This window comes from Macaca nemestrina, chromosome 17 (assembly GCF_043159975.1).
Source record: "Macaca nemestrina isolate mMacNem1 chromosome 17, mMacNem.hap1, whole genome shotgun sequence".
In the NCBI taxonomy this organism is placed as follows: Eukaryota; Metazoa; Chordata; class Mammalia; order Primates; family Cercopithecidae; genus Macaca; species Macaca nemestrina.
This window is the reverse complement of record NC_092141.1, coordinates 7661023-7679963: the sequence shown is the minus strand read 5'-3', so window position 1 is coordinate 7679963 and position 18941 is coordinate 7661023. Positions and strand designations below refer to the sequence as shown.

At 48.8% G+C, this 18941-nt stretch overlaps 1 protein-coding gene across 1 annotated transcript in view; it reads right to left on the bottom strand.

Annotated features, from left to right (window-relative positions):
- The window catches only part of LOC105473570 (RNA polymerase II subunit A), a 33505-nt gene extending 14638 nt beyond the window's left edge, over window positions 1–18867 (bottom strand). Inside the window, exons 1-13 of the mRNA XM_011727395.3 lie at window positions 18363–18867; window positions 5433–5565; window positions 5165–5301; window positions 4905–5078; window positions 4465–4746; window positions 3977–4138; window positions 3624–3844; window positions 3274–3406; window positions 2349–2473; window positions 2011–2221; window positions 641–850; window positions 381–549; window positions 104–198 (exon numbers count right to left, since the gene is read on the bottom strand). Coding sequence (XP_011725697.2) covers window positions 104–198; window positions 381–549; window positions 641–850; window positions 2011–2221; window positions 2349–2473; window positions 3274–3406; window positions 3624–3844; window positions 3977–4138; window positions 4465–4746; window positions 4905–5078; window positions 5165–5301; window positions 5433–5565; window positions 18363–18455 — 2145 coding nt within the window. The 5' untranslated portion in view covers window positions 18456–18867. The remainder of the gene's footprint in view (window positions 1–103; window positions 199–380; window positions 550–640; window positions 851–2010; window positions 2222–2348; window positions 2474–3273; window positions 3407–3623; window positions 3845–3976; window positions 4139–4464; window positions 4747–4904; window positions 5079–5164; window positions 5302–5432; window positions 5566–18362) is intronic.
- Window positions 18868–18941: the final 74 nt, after the last annotated feature.

Sequence of the window (18941 nt, the reverse complement as noted above, 5' to 3'; positions counted from 1 at the left end):
CCCGCCTCTTCCCTCTAACTTTACACTCCCTTTGCTCTTGATGATGCTAACTTCAAAGTCCCTGGAAACCCCTTATTCCATCTCTGGTGGCCTTCCCTCTCACCTCTATTACATCCTGCTTGGCCTTCTTAATAGTGTTCTGAATGTCCTGGTAAGTCTTAGAATCAGCAATGGAGTCCCCAATGCCAATGGTATGACCTAGAGACAGGGAAAGGCATCAGCAAACCCCTTTGGACCTCTAAGAAACATGGAATGGAATAATTATAGCCAACAGTAGAAGCAGGGGGCACCAAATCCAAGGAGGAAAGAAAGGGATGGAAGGACAGTAAGAAGTTAAGAGAATTCATAGAAAGGTCCTGGTACCACGCCTCCATGCTCACCCTCGATGAGGAGCCAGTTGTTAATGACGGTCTGAATGTTGGAGTAGAAGAGGCGAGTGATGTCATGGCCCATCTCTAGGTAGGATATGTGGACCAGGGAACCAGCTGACGTGCCCAGAGACTTCTTACACAGGATGCCCATGATCAGCTCCCCGTTCTCCACCACCACCTAAGGACAAAGCACCCACTCAGGTCCCCCGCTCTGGTGCTGGCTCCTATGTCCAGATTCTGTCCCCACATAACCACAAACCAGGCCCTACCTTAGTGTCCCCAGGAGAGATGTGCTTGTAAGGGCCACTGTCTTCATCATCGGGGTGGGTGCTGTGGGTACGGATACAATTGATGTGACCAGGTATGATGAGGGAGAAGATCTGCTTGCCTGTCCACAGGGGCCGGGGCTTCAGGATGGCCGGCTGCGGCACCTTCCCGTCCCACGTTGACAGGAACATCAGGAGGTTCATCACTTCACCCTGTGAGACAAAGTAACGTAGACAGGAAGTCAGACTGCAGGCCCCACATCTCAGGGATGAGAGAGAAATGTTGGGGAGGTTTCCCTGCCCAAGGGAGAAAGCCAGATTTTGGAGGCAAAGATGACAGGAGAAGTTTTTTCCAAACTTTTATTTTTGAGACAGGGTCTTGCGCTGTTACCCAGGCTGGAGGGCAATGGTGCGATCAGGGCTCACTGCAACCTCCGCCTCCTGGGGTCACGCAATTCTCCTGCCACAGCCTCTCAAGTAGCTGGGGTTACAGGCACCTGCCACCACGTCTGGCTAATTTTTGTATTGTTGGTAGAGATGGGGTTTCTCCATGTTGGTCAGGGCTGTCTCCAACCTCTGGCCTCAAATGATGTGCCTGCCTTGGCCTCCCAAAGTGCTAGAATTACAAGTGTGAGTCACCATGCCCAGTCGCAAAAACTTTCAGTTAAAAATTCGTTGTAATAGCGAAATTTTTGTTTTTGTTCTTTAATAAGCATAAATTTATTTTAATAATTAGAAAATAAGTGAAGGTTAAAATACAAAAATAAAATTTTAACCAGGTCCTACTTATTTTTCTGTTTACCTTTCCTTTACAGACAATACCAGGTATTACATGAAATTTTAAGGAATTAGCTGGGCGCAGTGGCTCACGCCCGTAATCCCAGCACTTTGGGAGGCCGAGGCAGGCAGATCACAATGTCAGGAGATCGAGACCATCCTGGCTAACACGGTGAAACACCGTCTCCACTAAAAAATACAGAAAATTAGCCGGGCGTGGTGGCAAGCACCTGTAGTCCCAGCTACTCAGGAGGCTGAGGCAGGAGAATGGCAGGAACCCAGGAGATGGAGCCTGCAGTGAGCTGAGAACACGCCACTGCACTCCAGCCTGGGGAACAGAGCAAGACTGTCTCAAAAAAAAAAAAAAAGAAAAAAAAGAAAGAAATTTTAAGGAATTAAATGAGGAATTAATGCCTTACACCTTTCTGGCCTCTGAGTTTTCCTAACCCCCTTTTGGTTCGCCCACCAGAAAAGGCAATCTCACAGACCACTGCTGGGTAAGTCAGGAAAAAACACACAGCTCTTCCTCCCAGCCTCCACCTTGCATCCAGGAGCCCCACCGCCCATGTGAGCCAGGTTTCCATTTGGACACACACCCGCTCCAGGAAGACGTCTCTCTTGGTGAATTTGCGCACTGCTGTGAGTGTGTCCTGCACGATACCCATGACAGGCCGGTTGCTCTGGGGGGTGACAATCATGCGAGGAACCATGGCCAGCTCCTGGATCTCTGCCCGCGTCTCCAGAGACTGCGGCAGGTGCAAGTTCATCTCATCCCCATCAAAGTCTGCATTGTATGGAGTTGTCACACTACAGTGAAAGAGAAAAGTCAGGGTTGGGAAGATGTCTGCAGCGAAACCTCGAGGAGCCACCCGGCCTGGCACCCGCCACTGGCCTCCCCCCAGTTCCAACCTGCTTCCCTCAGCCAGGGACTGACCTCAGATTCAAGCGAAAGGTAGACCAGGGGAGGATGCGGACCCGATGCCCCATCATGGACATTTTGTGCAGAGTTGGCTGCCGGTTGAAGATAACAATGTCCCCATCACACATGTGCCGTTCCACCTAGGGAGGTGAGGTAAGGAAAAGGTCTCAGTGAAGGAGGTATCTAAGAATGAAAGGACAATGGACCTAAAATCCTTTGCAGGTCGGGCGCGGTGGCTCACGCCTATAATCCAAGCACTCTGGGAAGCTGAGGCGGGCACGTCATTTGTTTGAGACCAGCCTGGTCAACACGGTGAAACCCCGTCTCCACTAAAAATACAAAAATTAGCTGGGCGTGGTGGCGCGTGCCTGTAATCCCAGTTACTCGGGAGGCTGGGGCAGGAGAATTGCTTGAGCCTGGGAGGTGGAGGTTGCAGTGAGCCAAGATCATAGCACTGCACTCTGCACTCCAACCTGGGTGATAGAGCAATACTGTCTTCTTCTTAAATAAATAAAGTCCTTTGCAAACTGAGATGATACCACGGTGCTAATTCACTTGAAACACTTAAAAACACTCCTCTGGACAAGGCCCTGGGCCAAACACCAGGTTATCAGGGATGAATGATACACAGCATCCATCAATCTCAAGGAACTCAGTCGGGGAAAAAAAAGAGACATTTCGAACATAAAGCCTTCTGCACTGCTGCTCCACAGATCCCTCTTCCTTGCCATGTGCATGCTGCCCCTGGGTTTATGCCACCCCCACCCTGAACGCCAGAGGCCAGCAGCTCCCTGTACACCTAGGCAGCAGTAGCCTTTAACAAGACAGTCAAGTCTGGATCCCAATGAACAAGACAGACTCAGATGGCCTATCCCAGCCTGCCCCATTTCAGAAAGCTTTCTGTTCAGGTGGCTGAGAGAGGCCCTGGCCTGCTACGTGCCTTATAGCCGGTCTGCAGGTGAAGGTCACTGGGCTTGGGGTGGAAACGCAAGTCAATGCGATCGCCATTGTCTCGGATGATGTACTTGGCCCCCGGGTACTGGCTGTTCCCCCTGCGCACTAGTTCTTGAAGTCTAGGAAGGAAAGAGGTGCAATGAACTCAATGCTTCCTAAAAAGCCCCTACAGCCACCCTCACCCCAGAGCCCTGAGTGGAAGTTAAACTTCAGAACTTCAACTCCTCCTTGCTCCAAGCCCACACCCAAGGTAGGATGAGCAGACTCTCGAAGCCTTGCCACTGAGGCCATGTCTTCCCTAGCCATTCTGGGAAGGGCTTTCCAACGGAGACACACCTGTCAATGTTGAAAGGGGTGACAATCTCCGCAAAGGTCATATTGGCGGCAATGGAGCGGGGCACGCCGACCTGGTCGATGGAGAGGTTGGGGTCGGGGGTGATGACAGTGCGGGCCGAGAAGTCCACTCGTTTGCCCATCAGGTTCCCTCGCACCCGGCCTTCCTTGCCCTTCAACCGCTGTTTCAAGGACTTGAGGGGACGCCCAGACTTCTGCATGGCCTGTGAGGAAAAAACACAGGGTGGGGGCAACCCAGAAAGTCAGCACTGGGCCCTCTTCCAGAGCTCTGAGGCCTCATGCTAGCCCCCACCCTGGCTCCAATCCACAGAGGGGTGGGGAGCATGCTGACTCACACGGGGCAAGCCAGGCAGCTCATTGTCCACCATGGTGGCCACATGGAACTGGAGGAGCTTCACATCCTCTGCAATGACATGGGCCGCTGCGCCGTTCTGCTCATTGCGCCGCAGCTGATTGTTGATCTTCACAATGTCAGCCAGTTTGTGAGTCAGGTCATCCTGAGGCAGGAAGTCAGAATCATCATGGTCCAGCCACCACTGCCAGCGCTTGGCAGGCACGTGCCAGGCACACAGCACAGCTCTCATCCTCACACGCCCCAGGAGGCAGGACTGCCCACTATCATTTATAGACTCAGAAACACCTTTGTGGCCTTTAACCACGTGAAGGGACTCATTAAAGGCCATACAGCTAGTAAGTGGCAGGGGATTTTCAAACCCAGGTCCATCCATCCATCCCCCAGGCACACCCCAGCCTCACCTACAGCGCTTCCTCCCTTTAGACACCTCACCCTCCAGCTAACAGGCAGAGCCCTGGAGCCACTGACCTGGTTACGAGCAGAGCCCTGCATCACAACAGCAGGCCGCACGGAGAGTGGGGGCACAGGCAGCACTGTGACAATCATCCACTCTGGTCGTGCATAGCGGGGCTCCATGCCCAGCACAAAACACTCCTCATCTGAGATGCGTTTGAAGATCTCATGCACTCGCTCTGGACTCAGCAGGATCTTCTTCTCCTGAGAGTCCTCATTAACATGCTTCCATTCCGCATACAGCTCTAGGCCGGAACGCCGGATCCTGGGCTGGTACCGCCCACAGCCACCATGGCCCTTCCGAGGAAAGACAGGGACCATCAGAGTCCAGAGCTTGGGTCATTTCCCTCCACACCAGGCCAACCCCTCCTGTTCCGCCACATCCTTCCCTTCCAGTTTCCTCCCTCCAGGCCTCTGACCCCTCCTTCCCAAAAGTCTCTGCCAGTCCCAGTCACCTTTTCTTTGGTCAGATCCTCGTCACCCTCAGGTTGTTCCACACCAAACTTGTTATCCATCTCCTCCCCACCCTCGCAGATGTTTTTGCCCTTGCAAAGGTCGTAGACATGTGTGAGCCGCTTCTTGGGCTGTCCCTTGGACTTAGACAGGATGTCCTTGATCTTTGGGTTGTTCTGGGGACAGGGCAGAGCAGGGTCAGTTGAAGCTGTCCCCCTACCAAGCACCCCCCCACCCAGACCAGAGCCTGTTCCCCACTCACAGAGTCCACAAGCAGTTTGGAGCAGAAGAAGCAGACACAGCGCAAAACCTTCATTGTCTTCACCAGGAAGCCCACGTGAAACACAGGCTTGGCCAGTTCAATGTGGCCAAAGTGGCCAGGACACTCTGTCATGTTTCCTGTGGGACATACACCCAGTGCTTTCCTCCCAGCTCCCACTCATCTCAGAGGCCTCCAGGTGTTGACCCTAGTTTTCTTTGAGGACCCAACCCACCTCCCTTTGGGATCCCACCCAGTCCCCAGCACTGACCTGCGCATGTCTGGCAGCGGCCAGTCCGCTCAATCACCCCCTGCCTCGGGTCCATCAGCCCCCCAAGCTTGGGGCGGCCTCCCTCAGTCGTCTCTGGGTATTTGATGCCACCCTCCGTCACAGACATTCGCTTCTGCAAACAAAGAAAGGCCAACAACTGAAGAGCGTTCCTAGTTTCTAGCCTTTGTGGCTGGGGAGCTCTGGACTAAGGTCTGGGAAAACCCTGAACTACTTACAGAAGAACTAAGTTCAGCCTGGAGTGAGGGGAATGGGGGATTGGTGTGTATACACTTCTGAAAAGGCCAAAGTTGAATATTCCAAGTCAGAGGCTTATTCTAGTCACTGAGGCAGGAAAAGCACTCACACTGGATAATGGTCGACCCAGGGTTCCATACAAATCACCTGCCACTAGGACATGAACCCCAGACTTCAATCTGGGTTGAATTCTAGGTCTCTGACATTCACAGGATTTAGCCACAAAAAGAAATAAAAGTTGTTTCAGGAAAAACAAAAAAACAAAACAATGCTTTATTTGTTCCTCCCAAGCAGAAATCAAGCTCATGAATCTGAGATCCTGGCAGGAGCCTCTCTGTACCTGTATCCTTGCCATGACAGCTCAGGTGTTCTGCACCAACACATGCCCCACCAACTCAAGCCCCTGGTAAGAAATGAGGCACTCAGAGATGCAGTCCTGTCTCTTTACCCTCATCTTCGTCATGCCCTCCTTCTCAAGGCCTGACCTGCTTGAACCTTTTCGTGTCCAGATGGAGATTTTATTTCTTGTTTTGTTTTATTTTGAGATGCAGTCTCGCTCTGTCGCCAGGCTGGAGTGCAGTGCCTCAATCTCTGCTCACTGCAACCTCCGACTCCGGGGTTCAAGCAACTCTCCTGCCTCAGCCTCCCAAGTAGCTGGGACTACAGGTGAGCGCCACCACATCCAGCCAATTTTTGTATTTTTAGCAGAGATAGGGTTTCACCAGGTTGGCCAGGATGGTCTCTTGACTTTGTGATCTGCCTGCTTCCGCCTCCCAAAGTGCTAGGATTACAGGCGTGAGCCACCATGCCTGGCCGGAGATTTTATTAAAAGACTGCAGAAACAGGTGCTAGGAAGACAGGTTGGTGGAAATGATTTGAAGCAAAAGTGAATAGCTGGAATCCCAAGAAAGGTAGAGCCAGGACTTGATGGGGACATTTCAGTAGAGGAAACAGAAGAACTCAGAAGCAGATACGCTGCGTGTGGCAGCTCACACCCATAATCCCAGCCCTCTGGGAGGCTGAGACGGGTGGATCACCTGAGGTCAGGAGTTCAAGACCAGCCTGGCCAACATGGTGAAACCCCATCTCTACTAAAAATACAAAAAAATTAGCTGGGCGTGGTGGTGGGCACCTGTAATCCCAGCTACTCGGGAGGCTAAGGCAGGAGAATCGCTTGAACCTGGGAGGCGGAGGTTACAGTGAGCCGAGATCATGCCACTGCACTCCAGCCTGGGTGACAGAGCAAAACTCTGTCTCAAACAAACAAACAAAAAAAGGTGTAATGCTATCGCACACTTACACTTAGTAAACTACAGCATAGTAGAAACATAACTTATATGCACAGGGCAACCAAAAAACTTCATGTGACTTGCTTCATTGCGGTGGGCTGGAACCAAACTCACAGTATCTCCAACGTATGCTTGGATACTCATTCTCAACTCTCTAACTCCAGGAGGCCTCACTTTTCTTCTGGACTTTGGGTTCACATATTTAACTACCTACTGAACTCCCTTGCAAACATTCCACCAAAAATCAAATTAAACATGTCTAAAAGCAAACTCCCTTTTCCACAAAAGCCTCTCTTTTAGTCTCCACCCCAGATTCAGAAACCTATGCTTACTTTTCCTTACCTTCAAGCATAAAACAGTTCAAAGAACATGGACTTAGCTCTCAGGGACCCTTGATTTGGAATTCTGACTCTACTACTTATTAACTATGTAACCATTAAGGACTTAATTAGCTAGCTTAAGTCCAGGATGTAATTGGTGCTTTTTGAATGGACATTATTATTATTATTCAATCATTCACCAGGTACTGGTCACTTTTACCTCCTTTATTTATTTATTTTTTTTTTTTTTTTGAGAAGTCTCGCTCTGTCATCCAGGCTGGAGTACAGTGGCGGGATCTTAGCTGGGATTACACGCATATGCCACCATGCCTGGCCTCCTAAGTGTTTCTTGAATCTTGCCTCTCTTCTCCATCCCCACCACCACTGCCCTAGTTCAGGCCCTTCCTTTGTAGTCTACAACAGGTCACCAGGCCTGTCTCTCTCCAGTCCTTCTACACGACAACTGGGGTGCTCATTCTAAAATGAAAATGTGTGCCAAAAATAAATAAAATAAAAATAAATAATAAAATAAAATAAAAATGTAATCATGCATACCCTTTTTTCCTCAGACTGACATCCAAACTCAGGAGGACAGCTTACCAAAGGATTTTATGATGTTCTCAACCTTCATTTCCCTGGTGCTCCACACCTTCCTGTTCACTCCTCAGTACCAATCCCTTGGAGTTCCCTATCACCCAGCACAACCCGTGCTGCACTCCTCTAGGTTGTTTTTTTTTTTTTTTTTTGGACAGAGTCTCGCTCTGTCGCCCAGGCTAGAGAGTAGTAGTGCGATCTCGGCTCACTGCAAGCTCCGCCTCCTGGGTTCACGCCATTCTCCTGCCTCAGCCTCCTAAGTAACTGGGACTACAGGTGCCCGCCACCATGCCCAGCTAATTTTTTGTATTTTTTAGTAGAGACAGGGTTTCACCGTGTTAGCCAGGATGGTCTTGATCCCCTGACCTCATGAGCCGCCCGCCTCGGCCTCCCAAAGTGCTGAGATTACAGGTGTGAGCCACCACGCCTGGCCTCCTCTGGGGTTTTCATATGCTAGCGCCTCTGCTTGGAATGCTTTTCCCACTGCAAAACTCCTATTTCAAGACTTGGCTCAGGCACTGCTTCCTCCAGGAAGCCTTTTCACAGCCTCCCCAAAATAGACAGGCACCCCTCCTCTGTGCTTCCACAGCCCCTCTGTCACTGCACATACAACAATGCAATAAAATGACCTATAGGTGTCTATCTTTCCTGTAACTATAAGCACCTCTCCGGCAGGCAGAATCCCTCAACCATCCTGAATCCCATGTGCCTGCCTGAAACGTGGCAGGCTCCTGATAAATGTCTGTTAAATTGACCTGCTGCTTACGACTCTCCACTGCAGGGAGGTACCCTCAAAAAACCTGGAAGAAGAGAGGTTACCTTCTGACAGTCAAACCAGTAATCCCCTCATAATAGATCTGATTGGCCACTGCTGGGTAGAAACCAAAATGCTCTACAGATGCAAAGCTGAAGAAGTTCTGAACACCTCTCAGCCTCAGACAGGTTCAAAACTCTCATCAACATGACCTGACGAAATCTCAGGGAGACAGTCCTCGAGTATGACTACATTTGCAAAGCTGGAATCTCATCAGCTGCTTTGTGTCTGGTGAGAAACATGAAGGGGATTGTTCACCTTGAATGAAAGACCAAAAGAAAAAAAAAAAAAAAAAAAAGGCAGTACAAATCTGGCCTCCAGAACAGACACTGCAGAGGGGCCTAGGAGAGATCCCGCTCAACATTTTCAACCTCTGTCTGCTCAAAGTCTAGGCCGACCAAGCCAACCACCCTTCTAATAACTAATTCTGCTTCCAGGCTTTCTGAGACTGGGTCAGAGGGTGACAGCAGACACGCATATCCTGGTTAATGAGAAGAGCTATCCTTCCACCACCAAGTTCATGAACTCTCATTTATTTATTTATTCATTTATTTATTTATTTTTGAGAGAGGGTCTTGCTCTGTCACCCCGGCTGGAGTGCAGTGGCGCAATCTTGGCTCACTGAAACTTCTGACTCTCAGGTTAAGTGATTCTTGTGCCTCAGCCTCCCAAGTAGCTGGGATTACAGGTGCCCACCACCACGCCTGGCTAATTTTTGTATTTTTAGTAGAGATAGGGTTTCACCATGTTGGCCAGGACAGTCTCAAACTCCTGGCCTCAAGTGATCCACTCACCTTAGCCTCCCTAAGTGCTGGGATTACAGGTGTGAGCCACTGCACCTAGTCTCAAAGTGTCATTTTAAATTATATATTTATATAATTTAAATTATATTTTAAATTATAACTGCTTTAGCCCCAAACCCTTCGGCCAACACTGGTTCTCACTGCCTACAGGATAAAGGTTAAACACTTGAGGGGGTGGCCAGTCAGGCTGGGTTCTCTTTGGGTTCTGCCCCTGAGGTCACAGAACAAAAGGGCTGTCATTGAATCTCAGTAAATACTCATTCTCTTTCCTCTGCCTTTAGCAAAGCTAACAAGGTCCTTATTATAACTTGGCTTCAAGTCTCTTTTACAGCTTTACTTGGTACCACATTCTCCTACCCACCTCTCACATTTATGTTCTAAATACAATAGATTTCTCAAAATTCCTTTTGCTCCACATGCCCCCTTGGGAGTAAACTTCCATTTATTCTTTTTTTTTTTTTTTGAGACAGAGTCTCGCTCTGTCGCCCAGACTGGAGTGCAGTGGCGCGATCTCGGCTCACTGCAAGCTCCGCCTCCCGGGTTCACGCCATTCTCCTGCCTCAGCCTCCGGAGTAGCTGGGACTACAGGCACCCGCCACCACGCCCGGCTAATTTCTTTTTGTATTTTTAGTAGAGACGGGGTTTCACCGTGTTAGCCAGGATGGTCTCGATCTCCTGACCTCGTGATCCGCCCGCCTCGGCCTCCCAAAGTGCTGGGATTACAGGCTTGAGCCACCGCGCCCGGCCAACTTCCATTTATTCTTTAAGACCCAGTTCAGAGGTCACCTCCTTATGAGTCTTCTCTAATTCTTCCTAGCCTTATGCACACCCCAGCAAGGTTCTCAGCCCAATTTTAATTACTTGGTGACACATCTGTCTCTCCCATTGGACTGTAATCCTTGAGGGCAAGGGTCATGTTTTCTTTTCATATCCTCAGCACCTAGCACAGTAACCAACATACGGTGAGGGCTCAGCAACTATTTGCTGCATACATAGGAAATCCCTCACAAGAAATAATTTGAACACAGGGATCATCTTCTGACTCATCAATGTAGCCCACACTCTACATTACTGGCCAGGCGCAGTGGCTCAAGCCTATAATCCCAGCACTGTGGGAGGCCAACGCAGGCAGATCACCAGAGGTCAGGAGTTTGAGACCAGCCTGGCCAACATGGTAAAACCCTGTCTCTAATAAAAATACAAAAATCAGGCCAGGTCCAGTGGCTCACGCCTGTAATCCCAGCACTTTGGGAGGCCAAGGCAGGTGGATCACGAGGTCAGAAGTTCAAGACCAGTCTGGACAACACGGTAAAATTCTGTTTCTACTAAAAATACAAAAAAAAAAAAAAAAAAAAAAAAATTAGCTGGGTGTGGTGGCACACTCCTGTAGTCCCTGCTACTCGGGAGGCTGAGGCAGAAGAATCGTTTGAGTCTGAGAGGCAGAGGTTGCAGTGTGCAGAGACGGTGCCACTGTACTCCAGCCTGGGCAATAGAGCTACACTCCATATCAAAAAAAAAAAAAAAAAAAAAAAAAGGAAAAAGAATACTGCTTTAAATCCTTATTTAAATAAGTCAGAATATAAATAAGTTATGCATTCCATGGTAGACAGCTGTTTTTATTTATTTTATTTATTTATTTTTTTGAGATGGAGTCTGGCTCTGTCACCCAGGCTGGAGTGCAGTGATGCGATCTTGGCTCACTGCAAGCTCCGCCTCCTGGGTTCACGACTTTCTCCTGCATCAGCCTCATGAGTAGCTGGGGCTACAGGCACTCGCCACAGCACCTGGCTAATTTTTTGTATTTTTAGTAGAGCCGGGGTTTCACCGTATTAGCCAGAATGGTCTCTATCTCCTGACCTTGTGATCCACCCGACTCAGCCTCCCAAAGTGCTGGGATTACAGGCGTGAGCCACCACGCCTGGCCAGACAGTTGTTTTTAATAATAAATAGGGGTCAACTACTGCGAATGAAATCCAGCACCATCTTTTCCCAAAATTTTGTGCACATGCTATACAAAGCTCTAGTACCTCCTTGCAACCTTACCCTCACCTAGCAACATCTAAATCCATCTTCTAATAGCAAGGACAACAGCTCTATCTCAAAGCCAATTCAAAGAGCCCTCTGTACCTCCACATACTCTGACCCCCAAGACTTCTGTAAAACATTTTAGCCTAAAATACCACCTATTTCACAACAGGAGGTCCCTCACTCACCCTCACCCATCCTTCTACCCAAAACTGAACCATCTGTTGGTCCCTCAAAATACAGACATCATATGAACCACAGACATACAGAGCACTACCAAAGCCCAACAATCCTACACCCCAGAAATGACTCTGGTAGACCTTTGTCAACAGTGTCTCATACTTTTGTTATTATTCAATCTCGGGTCAGTACAACCTCTGCCTACCAGGTTTAAGTGGTTCATATGCCTCAGCCTCCCAAGTAGCTGGGATTACAGGTGCCCGCCACTACACCCAGCGAATTTTTGTTATTTTTAGTAGAGATGGGGTTTCACTATGCTGGACAGGATGGTCTTGAACTCCTGACCCTCAGGGATCTGCCCACCTTGGCCTCCCGAAGATTACAGGTGTGAGCCACTGTGCTAAGTTCATTTGTTATTATTATTTTTTAATTGAGATAGGGTCTTGCTCTGTTGTCCAGGCTGGTCTTGAACTCCAGGCCTCAAGTGATCCTCCTGCCTCAGGCTCCCAAAGTGCTAGGATTACAGGCATGAGTCACAGCACCCATTTTTTTTCCCATGCTTTAAAAAAAATGTAAATATGTTCCCATTTTAACATAAGGCCTTGACTCTGCACACTCTTGAGTAACTTTTTCATTTATCCACAGATTCCCTAACATTATCAGCCCACAGTGCCCTTCCATTTCAGTAACTCTCACAGCACTCACTAGGTCAAACGAGAGCCACAGCCGAGCGCGCTGGCTCACACCTGTAATCCCAGCACTCTGGGAGGCCAAGATGGGCAGATCACTTGAGGTCAGAAGTTTGAGACTGGTCTGGTCAATGTGGTGAAATCCTATCTCTACCAAAAATACAAAAATTGCCGGGTGTGGTGGCGAGTGCCTGTGATCTCAGCTGCTTGAGAGGCTGAGGCAGGAGAATAGCTTGAACCCAGGAGGCAGAGGTTATAGTGAGCTGAGATCTCACCTCTGCACTCCAGCCTAGGCAACAGAGAAAGACTCCGTCTCAAAGAAAAGACAGTGACTTATTAAGCACCTAGGCGCAAACAACTTAAGCATTTATGTCCTAGAAACTTAATTAGCCACAAAAAATTAGCCAGGCGTGGTGACAGGCGCCTGTAGTCCCAACTACTCAGGAGGCTGAAGCAGGAGAATGGCATGAAAGCAGGAGGCGGAGCTTGCAGTGAGCCGAGATCACGCCACTGCACTCCAGCCTGGGCGACAGAGCCAGACTCCATCTCAAAAACAAACAAACAAACAAACAAACAAACAAACAAAAAAAGAAACTTAACTAGCCATTTGAAAAAATACACATAAGTTGAAAATACTATTTTAATATATTAAAACAAAATAACATTCTTCTTTCTTTCCCAAATAACCATCTCACTCACTTATGGCGACCGTTAGGCAGTGCACCTCTCAAACCTTGGAAATCAGACTAAACAGCACCACCTTTATTTCTTCTAGAAACTGATTTTTGCCTGTACTTAGCAACTGCTAAAAACCCAGCTTCACAAAAATATGACATCATAGAAAGGGATTTGGCACCATCTAATGTTGAAATGGAACTACCAGGAACTAGGAGTTCCAGGGTATCTGACAAATGTACCTGTGCTTCTCTTGGAAACTTAAAATACCTCACTGTACCCACTGTGAACGTGTGCCACAGTGTCTCAGGGCAACAGCACCGTGTGGGACCCTATTGGGAAGTTCTTCTCTTACATGGTAATAATACACCCTAAGTTATTCACCAAGATTCCTATTAGTAAATACTGATTTATAATCGTCACTTTCAAACAATGTTGCAATAAAAGTCCTTCTACATTATCTATGCATATTTGTCCCATTATTTCATTCACTTGTTTATTCAACTCATTTTTATTACATGTCTATCATGTGCCAGGCACTACTTGAGATACTGAGGGAACATGAATAACACAGACAAGGTCCCTCATGAAATCCATTCTCTAGCAAGGAAGCAAAAGACAGAAAAACTAATCCTTTCTGGAGTGACAGGCTGTGAAGGAAAATATAGCAGAGAATGATGAGAGAAAGCAAGGGCAGGGCAGGGGATGCTATTTAAACAGAGTGGTCAGGGAAGCGCTCCTAAAGATATGACATCAGCCAGGCGCAGTGGCTCATGCTTCGAATCCCAGCACTTTGGGAGGCCAAGCAAGGGGATCGCTTGAGCCCAGTTCACCGGCCTGGGTAACACAGTGAGAACCCATCTCTACAACAAATTTAAAAATTAGACAGGCATGGGGGTACAAGCCTATAGTCCCAGCTACTGAGATGGGGCTTGGGGGTCTGAGGTGGGAGCATCTTTTTTTTTTTTGAGACCAAGTCTCACTCTGTCGCCCAGGCTGGAGTGCAATGGCACGGCCTCGGCTCACTGCAACCTCCACCTCCCAGGTTAAAGCGATTCTCCTGCCTCAGCCTCCTGAGTAGCTGGGATTATAGGGGTGTGCCAACACACCCAGCTAATTTTTGTATTTTTAGTAAAGACAGAGTTTCACTATTTTGGCCAGGCTGGTCTCAAACTCCTGACCTCGTGATCTGCCCACCTCGGCCTCCCAAAGTGCTGGGATCACAGACGTGAGCCACTGTACCTGGCCTGGGAGCATCTATTGAGCCCAAGAGGCTGCAGTGAGCTGTGATCGAGCCACTGCACTGCAGCCTGGGGTACAGAGGGAGACCCTGTGTCAAAAAAAAAAAAAAAAATTCAATTTCAACAGAGAACAGATATAAAGGAACAGGCATGCAGAGAAGCGGTCTGAGCAATGTTGTTCCAAGCAGGATGAATAGTGAATAATAAAGTCCTTGAGGTGGGAATAAGCTTGCAGTGTTAGAGGAGCAAGCAGTCAGCATGGTTCAAGAAAAGCAAAGAAGAGACTAGTAATGAGATGGAGAGGCAAGCAGGAGCCAGATAAAACAGCACTTTATAGGTCAGAATAAGGAGTCCTGAAACCTCTGGAGAGGATTCCATGCAGGGAAGGGAAGGAATGAAGAGCTCTCTCTAGCCTGCTCTAGCTGTTCTTGGAAACTGTAGGAAGACCAACTAGGGCTACTATAGCACTCCACAGGAAAGATGACAGTAAGGTGGAATATGGTGGGACACGGTGGTGGTGATGGTCATAAATGGCTGGATTCCAGGCATACTTTGAAAAGTAGAACTGACACTCTGGCAGATGGACTAAGTGGAGATTGTGAGAAAGAGAATCAAAGATGGCTTTTAGGTTTTTGGCCTGAGCAAATGGATGGAGAAACATTTACTAAACCATGCAAAACTGGGAAAGGGAGAATTAAGCTTTTTTAACCTAAGGATGAATTTTTTTTTTTTTTTTTTTGAGACGGAGTCTCGCTCTGTCGCCCAGGCTGGAGTGCAGTGGCGCGATCTCGGCTCACTGCAAGCTCCGCCTCCCGGGTTCACGCCATTCTCCTGCCTCAGCCTCCTGAGTAGCTGGGACTACAGGCGCCCACAACCGCGCCCGGCTAATTTTTTGTATTTTTAGTAGAGACGGGGTTTCACCGTGGTCTCGATCTCCTGACCTTGTGATCCGCCCGCCTCGGCCTCCCAAAGTGCTGGGATTACAGGCGTGAGCCACCGCGCCCGGCCGAGGATGAATTTTTGTAAGTGGTAATGCTTGATCAAATGATTCACATATTAAAAATTGATAAAATTGTCAGACCAGAGGCCAGGCATGGCGGCTCATGCCTGTAATCCCAGCACTTTGGGAGGCCAAGGTAGGCGGGTCCCCTGAGGTCAGGAGTTCAAGACCAGCCTGGGTAACATGATTTCCCACTCCAGAGTTACCGATGTTAAAGGCAATCAGACGAATCCTAGGGAGTCTTTACAAGTTTGGTTAAGAAGCCAAACCCCGGATAGCTACTAAATACAAAAATACTAAATACAAAATACAAAATACTAAATACAAAATATAAAAATACAAAATACAAAAAATAGACAGACGTTGTGGCACACACCTGTAATCCCAGCTAATCGGGAGGCTGAGGCAGGAGGCTCTCTTGAACCCGGGAGGTGGAGGTTGCAGTGAGCCAAGATTGTGCCACTACACTCCAGCCTGGGTGACAAGAGTGAGATTCCGTCTCAAAAAAAAACAAAAGGCCGGGCGCGGTGGCTCAAGCCTGTAATCCCAGCACTTTGGGAGGCCGAGACGGGCGGATCACGAGGTCAGGAGATCGAGACCATCCTGGCGAACACGGTGAAACTCCGTCTCTACTAAAAAATACAAAAAAAAAAACTAGCCGGGCGAGGTGGCGGGCGCCTGTAGTCCCAGCTACTCGGGAGGCTGAGGCAGGAGAATGGCTTAAACCCAGGAGGCGGAGCTTGCAGTGAGCTGAGATCTGGCCACTGCACTCCAGCCTGGGCGACAGAGCCAGACTCCATCCCAAAAAAATAAATAAATAAAAAAAACCCAAAAAAAACAAAAAAACAAAAAAACAAAAAAAAACCTGTCAGACCATCCTCCAAAAAGGTTTTACCAATCTATCTTTCTACCAAAAATGTATAAGCATGTCTATTTCCCAATATTTTTGCAGCAGGGAAAAAAAGTTGGATAAGAGAAATAATTTTATTTTAATCTGGATCTTTTTAATTAGAAAGCCAACTCTTTGTTGGCCATTTGCACTACTTCTGTGAACTGCCTATTCATCTCCTTTACCCATTTTTCTAGTAGATAGGTACTTTCTTTACTGATTTGTAAGTGTTCCTTGTACATCGATAAATTTAACCTTGTCTGCATAATTGCAAGTATTGTTTCCTGATCTGTTTTTCAGCTTTGCCACAGTGCCTCTGCAAACAGAAGTGGCTCTTATTTTTACGTAGTGAAATCTGCCTTGGTCTTCCTTATATATAACGTTTAGCTCATTTTAGGCATTCCATAAAACTTACCTGTAATTAACTACTATTAAGGACTTCTGTCTCTGGTATGAGCCCTGCAAAAGCCTTCTATTTTTTTCTATTATTTTATGGGTTTTTTTAGATTTAAGTCTTAACTTCATCTGGAACTGATTCTGTGGTATGGTGTGAGGTCAGGACGTTCTGACTCCTCACATAGCTGAATTTTCTTCCAGCAAAATGGTCTCTATCCACAAACAGCCACTTAACTCCATTCTTTCCAGCCAGTGGGCTCCCTCTACTTAGCTCCACAAGGGAAGAAGTCCAAGTCACCAATAGCTCTCCCCTAGGACTGCCCTCCTCTCTCTGGTCTCTCCTCCTCCCGCATCAGTTCTTCATAGAGCAACTACAGCAGTATTTTTTCCAATGCGAGTTTGCTGTCACTCTCCTGTTTATAACTGTCCAAGGACTACCTACTGAAAATAGAATTAAGTCCTGACTCCTTAACATAATATACAATATCCCATGCTTCTCCAGCCAATTTCTGTAAAACTCTTCTTCTCTCATCCACTAAACCTCAGCCACACCGGCCGCCTTTCACCCTCTAGGACAAGCCCAAGTTCATTTCTCCCTCAGGCCCTTTGCACTTGCTATTTCCTCTGCCGGAAAAGCTCTCGCCATAGAAACTACGGCTTCGATGACTGGCTGCCTCTCATCATTCGGGTAAAGTCTTCTCAGACAGGCCTTCCCAGACCCTAACACCATCCCATCAAAAGTAGCCCCACCTCGGCTGGGCGCGGTGGCTCACGCCTGTAATCCCAGCACTTTGAGAGGCCGAGGTGGGTGGTTCACCTGAAGTCAGGAGTTCAGCCACTGCACTCCGGCCTGGGAAACAAGAGCGAAACTCCGTCTCAAAAAGACAAAAAACCAAAAACCAAAAAAAAAGGGGGGGGGATCACCTGAGGGCAGGCGTTCGAGACCAGCCTGGCCAACATGGCGAAACCCCTCCTCTACTAAAAATACAACAATTAACGGGGCATGGTGGCGCATGCCTGTAATCCCAGCTAGTCAGGAGGCTGAGGCAGGAGAACCGCTTGAACCCGGGAGGCGGAGGTTGCAGTGAGCCGAGATCCTGCCATTGCACTCCAGCCTGGGCGACAGAGCAAGACCCAGTCTCAAAAAAATAAAATAAGATAAAAACAAAAAAATAAAGTAGCCCCAGCTCAGTGACCCTCCGTGGCATTACCCCGTTTCACTCTACTCGAGACAATTGCCATTAACTGAATTATCTTGTTCATTTATTGTATTCGTGTTTACCGCCTGCCCTTTCCCACAGACAGTGCTCTTTAAGGTCCTGGTCTGTCGTGTTCACCTCTGTAACCCCAGAGTCTCTTCTGTCTACAATACAGCAGGCACTCAATTAATATTTGTATTACAGAAGAGGAGGAAGCTACCTGGGGTTTGGCTTCTTAACCAAACTTGTAAACACTCCCTAGGATTCGTCTGATCGCCTTTAACGTCGGTAACTCTGGAGTGGGAAATCAGTCACCCTTCTCTCTCTCCTTCTTACCCTCCAGCCAGCCCCCTGTCTCGGACAAAGCGCTAAGTTTGCTCAACTCTTTGCAAAATACAACTCTGGGAGGCCCGAGACTGGCGCCTGCACAGCCTTGGCGCTGCTGAGCCATGCTCCTGGCCCGTCACCCATAGGCAGCGAGAAAGCGCCAAGTTTCCGCAGCCCCCGTCCGGCCCCGCCCGCCAGGGAAGGAGGGAGGAAGGGGAGGGCAGAGCCTCTTACCAGTTCATCCGGACTCAAGACTCCGAACTGGACTCTCTTGATGGTGCGCAGCGGGCATGCGCTGTCCCCCGAAGGGGGGCCACCCCCGTGCATGGCGGAGGCAGGCGCGTTGCGCAGGCGCAAACCTCACTACAAAAAGCCTGCGCCGCCTCCGCCTAGGTGCTCAGACCTCGTCAGGGCGGCCACCGGGAAGGACCTCCCCGAGTTGGGAGGAAAAAGCCGGAGGAGGGGAAGGTGGGGGAGGGAAGGAGGCGGGGAAATAAGGAGCGAAAGGAGCCCTTCTTTCCCTTACCGGAAATTGTTCAGCTCCCAAAAAAGAAAAAAAAAGAAGGGGAAAAGGAAAAGGTTTTTGGGGGAGGAAGAAGAAAAAGGGTAACGAATAAATAAGTAACCAGGCTCCTGAACGGCAGAGGTTACGGCAGTTTGTCTCTCCCCCTTCCGGGAGCCGCCTTCTTCTCCAACCGTCCCGGCCGCGCTCTCGGCGCTTCTGAGCAGCGAACTCGCCGAACGACGCCTCTTATAGATTCGCCCTCGCGTCCCCGCCCCTTCCTTTCCCGCCCTCCCTTGCGCTACGGGGCC